Source organism: Prionailurus bengalensis, chromosome B2, assembly GCF_016509475.1.
Source record: "Prionailurus bengalensis isolate Pbe53 chromosome B2, Fcat_Pben_1.1_paternal_pri, whole genome shotgun sequence".
Taxonomy (NCBI): domain Eukaryota; kingdom Metazoa; phylum Chordata; class Mammalia; order Carnivora; family Felidae; genus Prionailurus; species Prionailurus bengalensis.
In genome coordinates, this window is record NC_057349.1 from 109,945,461 (window position 1) to 109,967,376 (window position 21,916).

Sequence of the window (21,916 nt, forward strand, 5' to 3'; positions counted from 1 at the left end):
TCAAAGACTTGCAAAAAGGTGTTAAAGAGTTAATGCTCACAGAACATGGTAAAATGAAAAGACATGAGACTAGTCCTGGAGCACTTTCCTTGCTGTTATATGTAGTTGGCGTTTTGTCCCAGGGACAATGGGAAGCCATTGAAAGATTTCAAAGCAAATGAGTAGCATTATCAAATTTGCATTTTGAAAGACTACTCTAAAAAGTAAGTAGGGTTTCCCATGGCATATAAAGAGGAAGGGAAACATAGTGAACATTTCATGTTACAAATGTCCCTCTCTCCCACAAATTATCTGAAAGTGTTCCAAACGTATTTATAGAATTGATTTTTAAATACTGTTTTTCTTTGTATTCTTTTGCACTGAAAAAGTCATCACAAATTGCTCTTCAATATTGAAATAACAAATATGAATGCTTTTTGTCCACCATTTCATGCAGACTACTGACCCTATCTTGTACTCAATTCTTATACAACACAAGCCATGTAATAGAAACTATCAGTTCATCAGGGGGTTGTTGCTTCCATCCTCAATGCTCTGCCTATGGACATGGTAGAAAGATGTTATAATTGGGAAATTATATTGGAGGATGGGGAAGGGAGAGCATTAAGTTGATATATCCTGCTGCTTACTCTATCATGTGCAGATTAGAGAAAGGAGAAACGAAAGGTAAGAGATCTGTAGGGAGTCATCGAAGAAATTCAGGTAAGAAAAAATGAGATCCTAGGCTAAGGCAGAAGAAGCAGAAATGGAGATGAAGTCTTGGCAAATGTGATGAAAAGTTAATAAGAAATTTATGTGGTTCTCAGACCACACACTTATGTGGTTCTCACACACACATTGTTTGTGTGTCAGGGACAATACACAGTACAGGAGAAAGACCAGGTCTGTGGGAGTGAGAGGATTCAAGGAGCAATGAGAAATGACCTTTGAACAGTATATTTTCAAGTATCCTATGCACTGTTGTGGGAATGTAACCATTGTGGGAAACAGTATGGTGGTTCTTCAAAAAATTAAAAACAGAATTACCATAAGATCCAACAATTCTACTCCTGAGTTTATATCCAAAAGAACCACAAGCAGGGTCTTGGCAAGATACACCTATGTTCATAGCAGCATTTTCACAATAGCTAAAACACAGAAGCAATACAAGTGTCCACTGACAGAACAGATAAACAAAATGTGATGTATACACACAATGAAATATTCTTCAGCCTTAGAAAGAAACTGAAATAAACCAGTTACGAAAAGACAAATGCTGTATGATACCACTTACATGAGTTACCCTAGAATAGTCAAAATTACGAGGACAGAAAGTAGGATGGTGGTTGTTAGGGGCTGTAGGGAAAGGAGAACAGAGAGTTATTAATACCTATGGATTCCGAGTTTTGCAAGAAAAGAGTTCTGGAGATGATGGTATTGGCTGTACAACAACATGTACTTAGTACTACTGAACTGTACACAGAAAAGAGTGAAGATGGTAAATATCATGTTCTGTATTTCACCGCAATAAAGAAATTAAGATAAAAAACAACAAAAAAAGTCATCTACAAATATTTATGTGTAAGGTTACTGAGCATAATATTTAGTTGGAATAAAAAGTACAAATGAGCCTAATGGCCAATAATGAGAGTTTATTTAAGCAAAGTTTACACATTATGCTTTAGAGTAAGACTTAGTGCTGGGAAAAATGGCTAAGTGCATGTCGATGGCAAAGCAGATCACAATTCAGTAAGTACAGCATGAACCCAACTTTGTGATGCCTAGTGACATGGCTTAGAACAGAAACATTTGGAAAGACATATACTAATACCCTTTCTCTATACTTTTCCAGATTTTATAAATGATCTGCAATTATCTACAATAATTATACCTTGATTTTATGTTAGAAATTATATATAAAAATGTGAATAAGTCTACACAAAGAAAAATGTGAATTTTAATAAAAATATGAACCAGCCTACATAAAAGAGATATATAAATGTCTAATAAGCATGTGGGAGAAAGTCTCACCTTGCTGGTAATTAAATGCAAATTGAAACAATTACAGATTATTAAACTGAGCGAATTAAAAAGCCAGTTCCCATCAGAGTGCCCTCATCTCCTGCTCTAGTGGCAGTTAATTGTTACAGGCTTCAGAACAACTGTTTACTAATATGACTCCATTTCAAGTTTCCTTAATAAGAGAGAGACTGAGGGAAACTCCTGATATCCAAGGAAGAGTTAAAAAATCGGGCCACAAAAAGGACAAGGATACAGCTCATGCACCACTGAAATTGGGAACTCTACTACAATTAGGACACTATCTGTGTTTCCATAAGTGAACTTCATTTCCCCCTTCATCGCACATTGACTTGCTCTGCAGAGTGGAAATGAGGGCCTCTGGCCCTAGCCAACAAACTGTAGCTCTAGAAACAGAGTTAAATCAGCATATGGGAGGTTCGTTTGGAAATCGCATGTTAGAAACCGGTGAAGTGAAATTTCCAGAAGCAGCAGCTGGGAGAGGCTGCACAGCCCAAACAACAGGTATCAACCACATACAAGATCCTTTACATTTGTAACCTTTGACACAAGTCTTATAACCATCTCAAGGAGATAATTAAGAATACTGATGCATGGGGCACCTGACTGGCTCAGTCGGTAGAATATGCAACCCTTGATCTTAGGGTTGTAAGTTTGAGCCCCACATTGGGTGTATAGATGACTTAAAAATAAAATCTTTAAAAAAAGAAAATTGACTCAAAGATATGTATCATAAGAAAAACTGTACACACACACACATACATACATATAAATTATAGCACAGCCACCTTACAAGAGTAGCTTAAACTTTGACATTTTTCGCAACACCACTCACCATCAGTAGAGAAGAGCCTGACAAAGGGTGACCAAAGCCTTCTCATGAATACTCTCTGGCTCCCCCATTTTCATATGTGGCTTCACACAACTGCATATGCAAGACTGCAAAGTTGTGTACCTTTAGCAATTTAAATATCTTTAGGAATAATTGACCATATTGCTTCCCCCCAAATATCTCATAGGAAATGGAAAAACGATAAAGTAACACCACATCTGGAGGACAATTATGGCAGCCAAAAGTCTTTTTTACACATTCCTTAAAGAATATACTAAGAAAATCATTATAAAATACCTGCATGTCAAGAATATTATAAACTAGTAAATTTAAGAAAACATTTCCAACATATTGCCAACCAAGTTAAAGGCCATATACAAATATTTAGATGTAAGACTATGGAGCATACATGCCCATAATAAATTAAGACAAAAAAGATGTTATAGGGGCGCCTGGGTGGCGCAGTCGGTTAAGCGTCCGAGCTCAGCCAGGTCACGATCTCGCGGTCCGTGAGTTCGAGCCCCGCGTCAGGCTCTGGGCTGATGGCTCAGAGCCTGGAGCCTGTTTCCCATTCTGTGTCTCCCTCTCTCTCTGCCCCTCCCCCGTTCATGCTCTGTCTCTCTCTGTCCCAAAAATAAATAAACGTTGAAAAAAAAAAAGAGGTTATAGTATATCTCCCTGTTGAGACAGAAAAGAGATGAAGAGAAAAAAAAGACAGAGACAGAGACAGAAAGACATAGAGACACAGAGATAGAGACAGGAATAGGTGTAGCTATAGCTGGGGAAAGGCATTACAAATTTAAAAAGAAAAACTCTATAAAAGTCTTAACATCTTTCTGGAGGATATATAGAAATGAGATTTCTATGTGCCAACTGAACGGTACTTATATTTTGTTTCAATATATTACAATAATCATAAGCAAAAAAAAAAAAGTTTATTCATCAAAATGACACCTCTAGGGGTGCCTGGGTGGCTCAGTGGGTTAGGCATCCAACTTCAGCTCAGGTCATGATGTCACAGTTCATGAGTTCAAGCCCTGGATCGGGCTCTGCGCTGATGGTGCTGAGCCTTTTTGAGATTCTCTCTCCCTCTCTCTCTGCCCCTGCCCAACTCATGCTGTCTCTGTCTCTCTCAAATAAATAAATAAACTTTAAAAAAATGTATAAAAAGCAAATAATGGCACTTCCAATGTGTCACATACTATTTTAAGGGTTTTACATATACTAACATTTAATCTTCATGACTACACTCTAAGGTACGTCATGTGGTTATCCCATTTACAGAGTTTAATAACTTGCCCCAAATCCTCAGCTGGTACCTAGCAGAGCCAGAACTGGAATCCAAGAAGGCTGGCTCCAGTACCTGGGCCTCAGCCACTAGACTATACTGACTCTTTTTATGATTAAACTCATAACACAAGTTATTACTCAGTTCTGGTGAAATTATTAATCTGTTTTGTCATTCTACAACATGAAAATAAATCTTAAAACAATTTATTGAACATTTTTAATTCTATGTTTTCTGCAAAAAACAAAGCAGTGGTATTTTGCCATGGGGAAACTACATGCTTAAAGCCCACCCACTCTGAGTAGATTATTTCCATATTATATTTATAGAGTCTATTTATTTTGCTATTTTGAGAGATTTTTCACTTCTATAACTTTCTAAATCATTATTCCTATGAAGATAAATTATTATATTCTAGAATTGCTTCAAAGAAAGCTTTAAAGGCAGTAAAAATAAAACATTTTCCTTTATATTTGGGGTTTCCATTTCTTGACCATTTTAATATGGTATGGGTTAAAATAAAAGTATTTCACTAATATACAGGGCTTAAGTATCATAAGGCTAAAATCTTATAATCTGAGTTTTTTGTAGTGACATTTTCATTCATCATAGTATTTCATCAATTACTTTTAATAAACATTAATGACTATATCACTCATTTACTTATTTTTAGCTGTAATGAAATAGATACTTTAAAAGAAACTTAATTTGTATGAAAATATAAAACACATAAGATATTTACCATCTAGTATCTAGGTATATCTGGGTAGAGGGAAGTGAATAATCTTTGCATGAGTTTATAAAGTTGATTTAGAAGAAATCTCTGCCTGTCCCTCTGACAAGATTTTTTTGGTAAGAAAACTGTGTTGTAATGAATTGGTGAACCTATGTTAACAAAACAGTTGAAAGAGATGAACAGTCAATACAGAAAAAGACAAAATACCCAAAATAGATTCAACTAAAATTATGGGATATTTTGATGTAGTCTGTTGAAATGTGCTTTCTCATATATATTAATCATTGGTTATTTAACTGTGTCAATCCTAGCACAGAGGCGAGCCCCTACCAATGTTCCTAAGAGTTTCATTCATCTTTTCATCAACATTTATTTCTGTGTGTTATTTATTGGGAGGTTGTGTTAGCACTAAGGAAGAATTAGATGGTATAGGCTGAGAAAAAAAGGCTCTGAGGTGATTCAGGGTAGAGCCTCAGTTTAGAAGGAAAGGAAAATGATTCTATTACCTACTCTTGTAGAAAACAACTGTGAGCCTCTGATCTTGGGCTGCATAATTTGAATTACCATTGAATAACTGAACTCATATTTGTTGACATATTATTCCTATTCATGATATTGAAATCCTGTAACTGTTTGCATAAAAAAAGTATTCACACATATTGAAAATGTCATGTACTATATTCTTTCTTGATGGCATCATCTCCTAAATATTCTATGCTTTGGTCTACTTTCTAAAATTTCTTTATAAAAACATAATTCATTATTTTTCCCCATATTTTTGTCACTAGGGTATTCCTTCTCCTTTCTCTCTATATGACCTGGGCTTGTTCACAGCATGGCAATACAAGAGTAAGTATTCCAACAGGAACTATGAAGAAGCTTTATGAGACTTTATGACATGGTCATGGGAGTCACATAGTGTCACTTCAACCATAGTCACAGACCTATCCAGATTCAAGGAGAAATAATGTAGATCCCTCCTCCCCAATCATGGTCAGAATATCAGTATCACTCCATGGGAAGGGCTTGTGTGATAGGATATAATATAATATAACATCACAGTATAACAAAGTATAATACCACATCTCATCACAATATAGTGCATTATAATATAACATATGATAGATAACATAATATGTGGCCATTTGGAGAAAATACAGTCTGCAAAAGTTCACTCTCCAGCCATAGTTTACATCCCTCCTACATGATAAAAATATCCATCCCTTCTCCAACACCTACAAATACCATCTCATTACAATAAGCTCAAAATCCAGGAAATTGTCAATTAAATCAGATTGAAGTATGAATGATGCTCAGATATAGTTCCTCAGGTATATCTGTTTGAGTACATTCCACTCAATTAATGATTTTTGAAATAAAGAGACAAATTTAAGGCAAAAGATAATCATTACACACACTTCCAGTCAAAAAGGAGTTAATGGTCCATACCAACTCTGAAATTCAGCCTGCACATATTACCAGTTCCCTGAGTGGAGCTCAGTCCTACTTCCTGGGAGTTATTTACTGTGGCTCTTGGCCTTGCCATCAAGGCCCTGTATTTACTGTTTCTTTTCAATAAAATTTAGCCTAAATGTACAGTTGAATACAGTTTTAAGTCTTTTTCCTGCCCATGGAAATTAAGGAACTCAAAGCCCTCGTTCCCTTTTGTATTGTCCCTGTTCCTTTCAGTCTAAGTTGGTATAATTCTTAAAAAAAAAAAAAATCATAGGCTTTTTTGTGTCAGTTTGTAATGCACTCCATTATACCACTCACAAATCTCTTTGAAGTAAATAATTTCATCCTGTGATCTCTGTGAGCCTGCAGGAGGAACAACACCCCTAACACTCTCAGAAGCCCTAATGTTTACCAGAAAGGGTGTTCAAACTGTGTCCTTAAGGCACTTATAGGATCTTTTGAGTATTTGAAGGGATCTATGAGATAATATCTCAAAGTTTTTTGAGGTCTTCACAAGGGCTTTGTGTTGGGCTTGAATATGATTTCTGACCAGAAGCCATTTCTTAATTTTGGAATCATTTGCTATCAGAAGATGCTGAGAAAAAGAAACCAATTTAATTTTTTTAATTTAAAAGACTTGACTCACTTATATTAAATCATTTGTTTCTTATATTTTCTCTCCATCTAGCTTTTGATTATAGGCAGCACGGAGACAGATGATTCTTTCAATATACATCTATTCTACTATGATATTCTCATTTATGTCAATTTCTACAGTATCCTTTCTTTGATTAAATAGACTTCCAAAAATGATCCCTCTTTTCCATTTCATTGATTTTTCTGAAAGCACACCTTGTTGGTTATTGAGTATGCCTAATTTTTCTGATGAATGCTTATTTATTGATAACTATTTTATTTTTAATTTGCTATTGCATATATTTGTTATTTTTCTAATTGATTACATTCTTTACCTTTGAGCATTTACAGTTATAAAACTTCAACTGAGAATCAGTTTGGTCACATTCATTATTATTTATTTTTAAATAGTTTGTAAATAGTGTTTTTTTAATTTATTTAAAAAAATTTTCCTAGCAGTGCTCCATCAACGGATGAATGGATAAAGAAACTGTGGTTTATATACACAATGGAATACTACTTGGCAATGAGAAAGAATGAAATATGGCCTTTTGTAGCAACATGGACGGAACTGGAGAGTGTTATGCTAAGTGAAATAAGTCATACAGAGAAAGACAGATACCATATGTTTTCACTCTTATGTGGATCCTGAGAAACTTAACAGAAGACCATGGGGGAGGGGAAGGAAAAAAAAAGTTAGGGAGGGAGCCAAATCATAAGAGACTCCTAAAAACTGAGAATAAACTGAGGGTCGATGGGGGTGGGAGGGAGGGGAAAGTGGGTGATGAGCATTGAGGAGGGCACCTGTTGGGATGAACACTGGGTGTTGTACGGAAACCAACTTGACAATAAATTTCATTTAAAAAATTAAAATTAAATAAATAAATAAATAAATAAATAAATAAATTTTGTAATGTTCAGTTATTTTTAAGAGTGACAGAGAGACAAAGAGAAAGTGGGGGAGGGGTAGAGAGAGAGAGGGGGAGACACAGAGTCCAAAGCAGGCTCCAGGCTCTGAGCTGTCAGCACAGAGCCCGACGCGGGGCTCGAACTCACAAACCTGCGAGATCATGACCTGAGCTGAAGTCAGAGGCTTAACCAACTGAGCCACCCAGGCGCCCCTGTAAATAATGTTTTTAACTTTTAAATTGCCAATGGCATGTTAGACCTTTTTTTTCCTCAACCAAGAGGTCTCACATGTTTATTACTGAGCCAACCTATAGGTGCAGAAACATCATAACAGAGAAAAGTCAATTTCCTGATAAAACAGATCTACTGGTCAGGCAGTAAGGATGTGGTGGTGTAGAAACACATGACTTTCAGGAAGCATAAACGTGTGCCATCTCATGTTTGATCCCTTACAGACCCAGCTTCGTTCTTCTCCAAAGCCGCCTCTTGGAGTTGTATCGGATTTTATTACCAGTTTTCATCTGAATCCACCAGGTAATGGGACGATTCTGCTTTTGTTTCTTGGCCAGGAATCGCTTGATCTTGAAAGACTTGTGAGAAGACATGGTGAGAAACGGTCAGCCACATACACCACGATGGCAGAGAAGAGCAAAGACTGAACTTTTATTTATTTATTTATTTGAGTATAGTTGACACACAATATTGCAGTTTCAATGATCGACTTAGTGATTTGTCAGGTTTGCACATTATGCTCTGTTCACCTCAAGTGTAGCTACATCTGCCACCTTACACTGCTATTAACAGTATCACTGACTGGATTCCTTATACTCTGCCTTTTATTTCCATGAATTATTCATTCCATAACTGAAAGCCTGTATCTCCCTCTCCCTTACTTGTTTTGCCCAACATGTTACTCCTCTTCCTTCTGGCAACCACAGTTTGTTCTCTATATTAATAGATCTGATTCTGCTTTTTGTTTATTCATTTTTTTTTAGATTCCACTCATAAGTGAAATAATATGGTATTTGTCTTTTTATGTCTCACTTATTTCACTTAGCATAATACCCTTTAGGTCCATCCACATTGTCTCAAATGACACAATGTGATCCTTTTATGGCTGCATAATACTCCATTGTGTATATATGTATACATGTCACATTTTCTTTATCCATTCATGTATTGATGGACATGTAGGTTACTTCTATATCTTGGCTACTGTAAATAATGCTGCAAAAAACATAGGGGTACATATATATTTTCAAATTAGTGTTTTCATTTTCTTTGGGTAAATACCCAGTAGTGGAATTATTAAATTATATGTTATTTCTACTTTTATTTTTTGAGGAAGCTCCATACTGTTTTCCACTGTGGCTGCACCAATTCACCTTCCTACCAACAGTGCATGAGGGCTCCCTTTTCTCAACATCCTCATCAACACTTGTTATTTCCTGTCATTTTGATTTTAGCTTTCTAATTGGTGTAAGATAATATATCATTGTTGTTTTGATTTGCATTTTCCTGATGATTAGTGATGTTGAGCATCTTTTCATGTGTCTATTGGCCATCTATATGACTTCCTTGGGAAAATGTCTATTCAGGTCCTCTGCCCATTTTTTAATTGGATTGTTAGTTTTTTGGTGTTGAGTTGTATAAGTTCTTTATATATTTTGGTATTAATTCTTATCAGATGTATCATTTGCAAATATCTTCTCCCATTCAGTAGGATTTTTTTGTTTTGTTTTGTTGATGGTTTCCTTTGATGTACAAGAGCTTTTTATTTTGATGTAGTCCCAAAATTATTAAATGAGATGACTGGGTGACTCAGTCACTTAATTTTCTGATTCTTGATTCTCACAAACCATGAGACTGAGCCCCACATGGAGCTCTGTGCTGACAGTGCAGAGTCTGCTAAAGATTCTCTCTCTCTCTCTGCCCCTCCCCTACTCTCTCTCTGAAAATAAATAAACATTAAAAAACTGAACATAAGAAAATTATTAAAGACCTCAAATAGCCAAAGCAACCTTGAGAAAGAACATGGTTGGAGGCATCACGCATCCTGATTTCAAACTATATTAAAAAGCCATAGTAATTAAAACATTATGGTAGTGGCCTAAAAATAGACATATAGATCAATGAAACAAGATAGAGCCCAGAAGTAAAGCCATGCATATATGATCAACTAATTTATGACAAAACAGCCAAGAATATATAATGGGGCTAAAGATAGTCTCTTCAATAAATGGTGCTGGGAAAAGTGGACAGTCACATGCAAAAAAATCCCCAACCGACCAACCAACCACCCAACTGAACCAAATTAAACCAAAGAAAGAAAGAAAGAAACAAACAAACAAACAAACAAAGAAACAAAAAAACAAAGGAAGAAAGAAAAGAGGACCACTATCTTATACCATTCACAAAAACTAACTCAAAATGGATTAAAGACTTGAACGTGACCTGCAAACCATAAAACTCTTAGAAGAAAACAGAGGGAGTGAGCTTCTTGACATCATTCTTGGCAATGATTTTTTGTATCTGACTCCAAAAGCAAAGACAACAAAAGCAAAAATAAAAAGTGAGACTATATCAAACTAAAGGCTTTTGCACAGCAAACATCAACAAAATGAAAAAGCAGCATTCTGAATAGGAGAAAATATTTGCAAATCATAGATCCAATATGGGGTTAATATCCAAAATATTTGAAGAACTCATACAACTCAATGGCAAAAACAAACAAAAATCAACCAATTCCATTGAGATATGGGCAGAGGATCTGAATAGGTATTTTTCCAAATAACATATACAAATGGTGAACAGGTACATTAAAAGGTGCTTGACATCACTAATCATCAGGAAAATGCAAATCAAAACCACAATGAGATGTCACCTCACACCTGTCAGAATGACTATTATCTTTTTTTGTTACTTTTTTTCTTTTTTTTTCTTATTCTTTTTTTTTTAAATTTTTTTACTTTTATTTATTTTTGAGAGACAGAGCACAAGTGGGGGAGGGGCAGAGAGAGAAGGAGACACAGAATCTGAACCAGGCTCCAGGCTCTGAGCTGACAGCACAGAGCCCAATGTGGGGCTCAAACTCACAAACAGTGAGATCATGACCTGAGCTAAAGTCAAGCGCTCAACCGACCAAGCCACTCAGGCTCCCCCAGAATGACTATTATCAAAAGACGGGGAGGGGGAGGGGGGGCAAGAAATAACTGTGTTGGCGAGGAAGTGAAGATAAGGAAAACTTTGTGCTCATCTACAGTGAGGGGTAAGGGCTGTAAACTGGTGCAGCCAATATGAAAAACAGTTATGCAGATTCCTCAAAAACTTAAAATGGAACTATCATATGATTCAACAATTTTACTTCCAGATATTTATCCAAAGGAAACAAAAACACTAACTCAAAAAGATATATGCACCCTCATTTTCTATGCAGCATTTTTAACAATAGCCGAGACATATAAGCAAGTGTCTAACAATGCATGAATGTATGAAGACAATATGGTATGTAAATACAATGGAGTATTATTCAGCCATAAAAAAGAAAATCTTGCCAACTGACAACATGGATGGACCTTGAAGTCATTTTACCAAGTGAAGTAAGTCAGACAGAGAAAGACAAATACCATATGATTTCACTTATATGTAAAGTAAATGTAAAATCTGAAAACAAACAAGCAAAACTGCCAAACTCCTAAGTACAGAAAATAGTCTAGTGATTGTCAGAGGCAGGGGCCAGGGAATAGGCCAGATGCGTGAAGGTAGTCAAAAGCTACACACATTCAGATATAAATTAAATGTCATGGGGATGAAATGTACAGTATGGTGACTATAGTTAATAACATTATATTGTACATTTGAGAATTGTTAAGGGAATAGATCTTAAATGCTCTTATTACAAGAAAAAAACTAGTACTGTGAGAAATGTTAACTAGACTTACTGTGATGAGCATTTCACAATATATACAAATAGTGAATCATGTTATACACCTGAAATTAATGTAATATTATATGTTAATTTTATTTCAATTAAAGAAACTAAATCATAGAAGCTACTGTACGATTCTATTTCTCTGAATAATTTAAAATACACAGAAAAAAATGCTAGATACATAGAAGACACTTAAATTGATAAATTTGTTGAAGAATTGCACTGAATTAAATTCTAAATAATGTTTGATTTTAAAAAGCATGCAATTTTGAGTTTAGCCAGTACAAATTTCATTGGAACTTTTTCTTAAGTGAAAGTCCACATGGAAAATAAGAGATAAAGGTGTAATTGTATTGATTGAAACAGGGGATCCACATCATAACTGCCCACTGTCTCCACCTTCTAACCTAAATACCCCTCCACCACAAAAATCTTTGGAGAAGCTCTATGAATCCCCTAAAGTTTATCAGAACACTTAAACATGAGCCTAGTCTCATAATATACCTGATAATCCTTTGTAAGTGAAGTGTGGCTTCTTAATTAACTAATGCTTTAGTAGCTCTTCCCTTTGGACATCTATAAAGGAAAAATATGAATAGTTCAATCTTTAGATACTAAAATCAAAAGTCATAAGATAGCCCAAAGAGATTTGTCAAGATCTGATGAAAAATGCATTCAAAATGATGACTCAAATGAATCAAAATAAAAACAACAAAGAAAACAAAGAAAATTCTCTTCTCATCTAGACTTCTCAGGAGTCACATAAACAGCCAGCTATAAACCCAAAGAGAAAAATCACCTTTGATCATAGTTTGGCATAATCACATGTCCCTTACAATCTCTGCTCACTGACTCCAACATTAGGAATGTCTGTGTCGTAATATTATGTGGATATTCATTTTTTTCAGAAGCCAAGTTACGTGTCTTGTATCAGACACACACTCATACTTCCGAATTTCCATGAAACAATTCTGTCTGCATTTACGCAAAATGCAACATGAACAAAAAAATACTCAGAACTTGATTATAAATAGATTCTTTTGTTAGTTAAAAATCTGGTTCCTTTCCTGACAGCGAAATGCCTTTTGGAGCTTCTAAATATTTATTTTAAAACCTCACCTAGCTCCTAAAATAGTAGATTCACCTTTTATAAATCATAAATGAAAGAATGGTCTAAAACTTAAAAGCAATTATCTTATAAAATAAAGTCCTGTGGAGCTTATTTAAACTCAGACTTCAAAATATTGATTTTCACTTTCAATAATACATAACCATTACATTTAATACCTATTTTCTCTACTGATATATCCATATTGTGATTTAAGTAACAGTAGGAAGAATTTTATATAGCTGTCAAATCTCTCAGTCAACTATATTTTAGAGATCTACTTTCCCAGTTGTTTGAATAGCCTTTATAATAAGGTACATGAAATTTGTAAGTAAAGCTAAAATAGATTGTGAAAAATCTTAGATTATTTCTTATTAGACGATGTAAAATTTATGAAATACCAAGAAGAGCTTTTATATTCCATCTTCAAAATTCATTTTATACTTCTTTTATTGTTTGTATGGATTCACATTTGCTTTAAATGTACATGTGTTTTGTGGAGGACGGGGAACAGTATGTCCAAAGACGTTGTCATATGACAGCATCTGATGTAGCATTTTAAACATTATTTTGACATCTCTAATAAAAATCAGGACATACTTCAAAGTATACATCAAGAACTATTACTTATAAACCCAGAGCAAATGAAATGGAAAATAATATTCTCAGCAATTTAATTTGGATTACATCTATCCATGTTTACTTGCTTCTGTACACTTAGACGCACTAATGCTAAAAAAATTAATGTTGGCAAGAGGAGCTATGCTAAAAACTTTTCCTAAGACATTAATTCCCTCTTATTTTTTGGAATGCATAATCTGTAAATTTTACTGACATTGTAAATCAATCAAAAGTGCTTAGAATACCAAATGAGTGTATGCTTCATAGTTAAATGTACAATAATGGAAAAGATGAAAAACATTACTGCACCACTGGTATGGTGGGAACGCTTATCTAATTACACAGCTCATCAGTTCCTGCCAAATAAAAGGGCAACAGCCAGGTGGAGCATCTTGATTTGCTATGTAGTTCTTTAACAGGAATGTTCAAAAATATTTTATTAAATTTGAAAGAGGTAATCATCAAAGATCAGTTATTAATCCACCGAGAAAAATGCACTCCTTTCAGCCATGTTTTTGGAGCAGTGATTTCAGCCATCAAATATGAATACTTTTTTATAACACACTGATACTACACAGCTATAATCCTCTTTGTTATTTTCAATAATTCTGAGTCTTTCCTGTATGGCATAGGGGTTCTTTGTTGTTGTTGTTTTAGAAAAAAAAATTAAGCTTATTTATGTATTTTGAGAGAGAGAGAGAGCGTGAGCAGGGAAGGTGCAGACAGAGAGGGACAGAGAGAATCCCAAGCATGCTCCTGTGCTCAGTCCAGAGCCTGATGCAGGGCTCCATCTCATGAACCATGAGACCATGACCTGGGCTGAAATCAAGAGTCAGATGTTTAACCAATTGAGCCAACCAGATGCCCTGGCACAGTTTTTAATAAAACCAGCTCTTGAACAATTGTATAATCAGTGGCACACCTAAAAGGGTACAGTTCCTCTTTACAGAGAGAACAACTAATAAAGCTTTCAAAATTAAAATAAAAATAAAATAAAACAAAACATCTCTCTTTATCAATAACTGCCATTTATCAAGATCCAGGAACAATATAGCTACACCCGCACAATGAATAGTCACCTAGAGATTTAATCAAGCATAATTTTATGCAGTTCTGGAGTAAAGTACCAATTTTTCTTTTTACAGTAAACCTTAGACAGAAGTCACTAGGAAATATGCCCTGTTGTGGTTTCAATTGTTTCCTGTTATTACCTAATTGAGTTACCAGCTGGTCCTTCTCTTGTCTTATGGTTCCTCATCCTCCATGTTAGACTGTTTCCATACTATGTAAGAAATACCAGCCCCTGCACATGTTCACTCTATATATTTTAAAATATAATACAATGTCTCAAACAAACATGTCCACATCAATAACTATGTGTGTTTGCACTTTACAGTGAACAAATGATTGTAATTATAGATGCAACATGTAGCATTACCATCTTCATTTCACATGATGCAATGTGCCTTCTATAAAACGCTACCTTCTGTTCCTTAGTATCAGATAGGTTTTGTGGAACACTTTAGGTAAGCGTAACAACGGGAGAAAGAGGAAAATAAAACCGTTACTGACTACTTACGATGTGCAAGACTATTATACCATAGAAACATTATATTTTGTCTAATTCTTATACTAACTTTTTAAGGTGGATATTTTTATCCTTAAATTAAAATTAAAGACATCAAGAAAGACTTCAGTAGGCAAAGATACATGCCCAGGTCATATACTAGTTATTGGTGGAGCCAAATATGTATAATCTCTGGGCCTCAGCTTGTTTTATATTACAGTTTCTAGGCTCTATGGAACCTAAAAAATTTTCCTGTCATTACTAGTGAAGACCTTTGCTTTGCAGTTATTCTCTTCTATGTTTTATCGCATTTCTTCTTATTCTCTTCTGCCTCAGCTTGTAGAAGCAGTTGAGGTACAAACAATTGCTTATAGCTCCACTGGAATCTTCTTGTTTGACGATTATATTATTACTGTATCAACACAGAGATTTAGCATTGTCTCTGCCAAGGCAAGGATATTTCCAATTGGTGATTCTCAAGTCATATTGTTGTACTAATGCTTAATATTGTCTTTAGGAACTCAAAGACAAGAATAGAAGGCTTGCTTGTTCATTTTACAGGTGAGCAACTTTGTATGCAAGTTAACATACAATACAAGTGTAATAGAAATCACTGGTCAGAACCCTTATAGACTAAAAACAATTTGAATTTTGAAGTAAACTCAATAAACTAAAAAGAGAAATAGAATTAAATTCAATAAAAGATGTCTGCTCTCACCACTTTTATTCAACATAGTGCTGGAAGTTCTATGCATTCAATGATGCAAGAAAAGGGAATTAAAGTCAGGGGACAACTTGAAAAGAAAGAAATAAAACAGACCGATATGCTTATGATATCATTGTCTACATAGATAATCCCAAGAATACACAAAACACTTTCTAGAACTAAAAAAGTAGTTCAGCAAGATTTCAGGATACAAGATAAGCACACAAAAATCAATTATATTTCTACACAGTAATAATAAACATCCAGACACTAAAATTTTAAATGCAGTACCATTTATAATCATTCAAAAATTTATATACTTAAGTATAACTCTAATAAAAATACATGATGTATATGCTTAAAACTGAAACCAATGATGAAATAAAATCAAATAAATTTACATATTTTGATCACCTTCATCAATTTCACCCACCAATAAAAGGATAACCTTTTCAGTAAATGGTGCCAAACAAATGGAAACAAAAACAAAAACCTCTACCAAGGTGTCCCACCAATCCAAAAAGGCAAAAATTGATAAATTGGGTTACATCAATTTCAAAAATATTTGATCTAGGAAAGATCCTGTTAAGATTATAAAAAGCTAAGCTACAGATCCAGAGAAAATATTTTCAAACCATATATCTAACAGGACTTGTATCTATAATATATAAAGAGCCCTCAAAATCTAACAGATAAAATGTAACTAAATCCAAATAGAAGATGGACAAAAAATGTAAACATACATTTCATCAAAAAGGATATATAGGTAGTGGATAAGTACATTAAAAGATGTTCAGTATTATTACTCATTAGGGAAATGCAATTTAAAACCACAAAGAGATATCAGTATATACTTAGCAAAAGGGCTACAATTTAAAAATAGTGACAACACTAAATGCTGACAAATATGTGGAGAAACTGAATTAGCGTATATTGCAGTTGGAAATATAAAATGGTACAGCTACTCTGAAAAACAGTGTGACAGGTTTTTTTTTTTAAGTTTTTAAGAACCTAAAATGCAACTAATAAACCTAGCAATTGTACTACTGGTTATTTATCTTGGAAAAGATGAAACCAGGTTCACACAAAAACCTGCACATGAATGTTACTTGAAACTTTATTTATTATAACCAGCAACTAAAAACTGTCCAGATGTCCTTCAACAGATTAATGGCTTAACAAGCTATGGTACATGAAACATGGAATATTGCTCATCTATAAAAAATCACTTTGTTTTAAAATTCCAGAATAGTTAACATACAGTGTTATATTAGTTTCAGGTGTTCAGTATAGTGATGCAACAATTCCATACATTACTCAGTGCTTATTAAGATAAGCTTATTAAGGGGCGCCTGGGTGGCGCAGTCGGTTAAGCGTCCGACTTCAGCCAGGTCACGATCTCGCGGTCCGTGAGTTCGAGCCCCGCGTCGGGCTCTGGGCTGATGGCTCAGAGCCTGGAGCCTGTTTCCGATTCTGTGTCTCCCTCTCTCTCTGCCTCCCCCGTTCATGCTCTGTCTCTCTCTGTCCCAAAAATAAATAAACGTTGAAAAAGATAAGCTTATTAAGATACTATTAATTTCCTTCACCTATTTCACCCATCCCCCCACCTACCTTCCCTCTGGTAACCATCAGTTTGTTCTCTACAGTTGAGTCTGTTTTTTAGTTTATCTTTTTTTTTCCTTTGTTTTGTTTCTTAAACTTCACATATGAGTGAAATCATATGGTATTTATCTTTCTCTAATTTATTTCACTTAGTATTACAGTCTCTAGATCCATCTATGTCGTTGCAAATGTCCAGAATTCACTCTCTTTATGGCTGAGTAATTGTACATATGTACCACATCTTCTTTATCTATTCATCTATTGATGGACACTTGGGCCGTTTCCATAATTTGGCTATTGTAAGTAATGCTTCAATAACCATAGGGGTGCATATATTTTTTTGAATTAGTGTTTTCATATTCTTTGGGTAAATGCCTAGCAGTGGAATTACTGAATCATATGGTAGTTCAATTTTTAATTTTTTGAGGAGCCTCCATACTGTTTTCTACAATGATTCCACCAGTTTGAATTCCTATCAACAGTGCATGAGGGTTTCATTTTCTCCACATCCTCACTAACACTTGTTGTTTCTCCTGTTTTGGAGTTTAGTCATTCTGACAGGTGTTGAGGTGATATCTCATTGTGGTTTTGACTTGGAAAACAACAACAACAACAACAACAACAACAACTTTTGATATACACAAGAACCTGGATGAATATTCAGAGAATTTAATGAGTGGAAAAAGCCAATTTCAAAAAGGTAAATGCTATATAGTTCCATTTAAATGACATTCATGAGGGGCACTTAAAAGGTTCAGTCAATTAAGCATCCAACTCTTGGTTTTGGCTCAGGTTATGATCTCACAGTTTATGTGTTTGAGCCCTACATTGGGCTCCGTGCTGACAGCATGGAGCCTGCTTGGGATTCTCTGCCCCCCTCTCTCTCTGCCTCTCCCCCACTCACACTCTATCTCTCTCTCTCTCTCTCAAAAAAATTTTTTTTAATGATATTCATGAGAAGACAAAATTGAAGATTTGGAGAGAAGATTAGTGGTTGTAGAAATTAAGGAACAAAGAGAGGAGAGAAGTGAGTGTGGTGATAAAAGGGGAACATAAGGAATCTTTTTAGTGACCTGTTTTGTATTTTGACTGTATTAATATCAATATCTTGGTTATGATACAGTACTATAGTTTTGTAGTATGTTACCATTGGAAAATACAGTAAAGAGTGCATGAGATCTCTTTGTATAACTTCTTGTAACTGCATGTGAATCTATAATTATTTTAAAACTAAGAGTTAATTTAAAAATATATGAAGACTGAAGCAAACTAAATAAACTGGAGAGAAAAAAACTAAACAAAATAAAGTATAAATTAGTCTTTGAAAATAACAACAAACTTTTTTTGCATTTTAAACTATTTTTTGCATGCATTTATTAAAAGCAATTTAAAGAAGTGTCATTTATTCATGTATTTGTTCAATACTTCACTTTTTCATTCAATTGAATATTTTCAAATATTAACTAAGAACTTTGAAGACACTGTCTTTCTCAAGACACTTAAAATTGTATACAGCATTGATTATGTGATTTTTCATGGACCTCCAACATTGACTTAAAATGACTCTATAACATCACTTTCTTGTATAAAAACATGAAACTAAGGATTAGGTTCTCATGCTTATGGTTCCTAATCTTTTCCACAAAGAAGTGTTTGTGACAGCAAATTATATGGGAAATATCTGACCCAAAAGTAAACTAAAAATAGAATTTAAAACTGAAAACTAGATGCAAAGAGAAGGCTGAATTGCACTAAGCCACTTTGGTTAAAAACCAAAGATCCTAAGTAGTGCCTCCGTAAGTTTCTAAAGGTAGACTTTATAGTTAAACAGAAGCAAAGGGAGTGTAGGTTTCAGTAAGAATTAATACAAGAATGATGATTATGACCTATCATTGTGTTATTGGACTTTCTAGGTTATTTTTAAATCTTTACAAATTGCTCACTTAACAAAGGAATAAGAGAGTAACTATTTGAGTTAAATTTGAAGTCATTTAGTGTAATTTTGCATTTAGCAAGATACAAAACAAAAATATCAGTGACTGAGGCACTTGATTTCCAGCAAGTAATTGTGTAGACACAAAGGCATATCAAAATGTTTCCATTTCTTACTTCATTTTGAATGTTAGAACAAAAATTTGACATGGTTAAGAAAAAGGCATGTGACATCAACTCCTGCAAAAGCCATCATAAACGTTGTACTGGGTAAGGGGCTTGAATAAAAATTTGAGGTGTTAATAAACTACCTATTATCATTTTTAAAGGACTATATTTCTCAAGGGCTATGCTGATGAAATATTTGTGTATTTCTTCCCAAGTTAACTTTTTAAAATTCCTTTAAAGTCTTTGTGGAAATTCGCCATCTCAAGACATATTTACCTAAAAGGAGGTCAGTGTTTGAAAATAATAAAATTATTGGGGTGCCTGGGTGGCTCAGTCGGTTAAGCATCCGACTTCGGCTCAGGTCATGATCTCGCGGTCTGTGAGTTCGAGCCCCGCGTCGGGCTCTGTGCTGACAGCTCAGAGCCTGGAGCCTGTTTCAGATTCTGTGTCTCCATCTCTCTGACCCTCCCCCGTTCATGCTCTGTCTCTCTGTCTCAAAAATAAAAATAAACGTCAAAAAAATTTTAAAAAAAGAAAATAAAATTATATCGTGAATTCTAAATGTAAGTCTAAATATATTCTTCAAATCAAAGAATAGGTAATTTGGCAATAGACACATTTGAGTAAAATATCATGAACATCCCTACTACTGGTCATCAAATTAGTCCACCCTTCTAATGAACTTGTCTTTCTCTTCTACTTGAAGGTGTTGATGTTCTCAATTAAACAACTAAAGGGATCTGGCCCAGTTACTTAAAGCAAGATGGAGCATACTGGGAATTATTACGGCCATTCATGGCCTACTTAACATGGCTGGGGCAAGCAAGAGCAAAGGAAGAGAGGAGACACAGTTACAGATGCACCATAAGGAACTAAAGTCCAGTCTGATAGCCCTGTTGACCAGGAATCAGGTAACAGGGTTTGGTTTTGGCAAGTGGGCAAGATAGAGGTTTTAGCTGTTCTAAACAGGTAAGAAGAGTATAGCAACAGGCAATTTAATTGGGACACGAGGTTACCTCTCCTAAGTCCAAGCAGGATGTAAAATGTTGACATCAGGAAGTCTGGAAAGTAGTAATAAGAAGTTAGTCACTTAGCTGAGGTTCTAGAGCAGAACAGTAACATCATCTGATACACACTTTAGTAGGGAACTCTACATACCAACAAGGCTGGGTAAGAGACCGTAACAATCACCCAAGTAACAGATGACACTGGCTTGAATCAGTGTGGTGACAAGGGACATGTAAGAAGTGGGTTTCATCTGTATATCATTTGCAATAAGGCCCACAGGATTTTCTGATAAACTACATGTGAGATATGTAAGAAAGAAAGGCAGTATAGCTATCCCTTGGGAGTGTAGGCAACATGGGAAACAGTTATCATTAACTAATGTGAGTATATAATATATCATGACTTAACGAAACTTTTTGAAAGTTAAAGCAGATGCTATTAATAATTATTCTGAGAAAGGCAAAACTGCAGTATCTGGATTTAATGCGGTTGAAGCCTGTAGGAGGAGCTGAATTGAGGGTGAGGAGTGTTCAACATTAGGAACTAACTTTTAGATATAGTAAGTTTCATAGGCCTATGGGATATCTAGAGGAGCAATTAATTGCATATAGGTCACTGTATATATGTTTCTGGGTTCAGAGAGTTCTGGATGGGAAACAAAAATGTTGGTGTCATCAGTACACTGATACTATTTAATTTCTTTTTTTAAATATCTTTTTATTTTTTCTAATGTTTATTTATTTTTGAGAGACAGAGAGACAGAGCATGAGTGGGGAAGGGGCAGAGAGAGAGGGAGGCACAGAATCCGAAGCGGGCTCCAGGTTCCAAGCTGTCAGCACAGAGCCTGATGCGGGGCTTGAACCCACGAACCGTGAGATCATGACCTGAGCCGAAGTCAAACACTTAACTGACTGAGTCACCCAGGTGTCCCAATACTATTAAGTTTCTTTAAGACTGGATAAGAGAAAAAGGGAATGTGTATAACAAGATAAGAGAAGAGGCCAATGGTCTGAGTCTTCAGCCACTGATATTCAGAAGACAGGAGCACGAAGGCACGCCAAGGGCAGGTGGGAGGGGGATACTGTTAGAAGACCTTTGACCCAGTTCAGGATAAATTTCTGCCTCATGTAGATTTAACCCAGAAGAATACACCTCTAACTTGTTTGTAAAAATTAACACCTGAGTTTTTTTTTTTAAACTAAAATATTGGCTGCCTTGTCAAATGCATAGGAAAATGGTGAACCTTAAACCACTGCTTGAAATCTAATCAAATTCTATTTATTCACACAGCTAAAGACACTCCTATCTTCCTTTAAACAGCATGACAATACTCTCATAAACTTTCTGTTAATGCCCCTGCAAATGGATTTCTAAATAGAATACATTGCAGCCTGTGTG

At 35.0% G+C, this 21,916-nt stretch overlaps 1 protein-coding gene and 1 long non-coding RNA gene across 2 annotated transcripts in view; one reads left to right on the forward strand and one right to left on the reverse strand.

Annotated features, from left to right (window-relative positions):
* Positions 1–7,143, forward strand: part of LOC122489933 — an 82,205-nt gene extending 75,062 nt beyond the window's left edge. The window contains exons 2-3 of the long non-coding RNA XR_006299045.1: positions 5,664–5,724; positions 7,019–7,143. This is a non-coding gene — a long non-coding RNA (uncharacterized LOC122489933). The remainder of the gene's footprint in view (positions 1–5,663; positions 5,725–7,018) is intronic.
* Positions 7,144–8,164: 1,021 nt separating this feature from the next.
* On the reverse strand, positions 8,165–8,881 carry LOC122489017 (60S ribosomal protein L39-like). Its single transcript, XM_043590530.1, has one exon. The coding sequence runs from the start codon at positions 8,478–8,480 to the stop codon at positions 8,325–8,327; it is 156 nt and encodes a 51-aa protein (XP_043446465.1). The 5' UTR covers positions 8,481–8,881; the 3' UTR covers positions 8,165–8,324.
* Between the last annotated feature and the right edge of the window lie 13,035 nt (positions 8,882–21,916).

Bases quoted from the DNA above. Each gene is read 5' to 3' on its own strand.
- LOC122489017 (XM_043590530.1), bottom strand. From the start codon at position 8,480: ATGTCTTCTCACAAGTCTTTCAAGATCAAGCGATTCCTGGCCAAGAAA.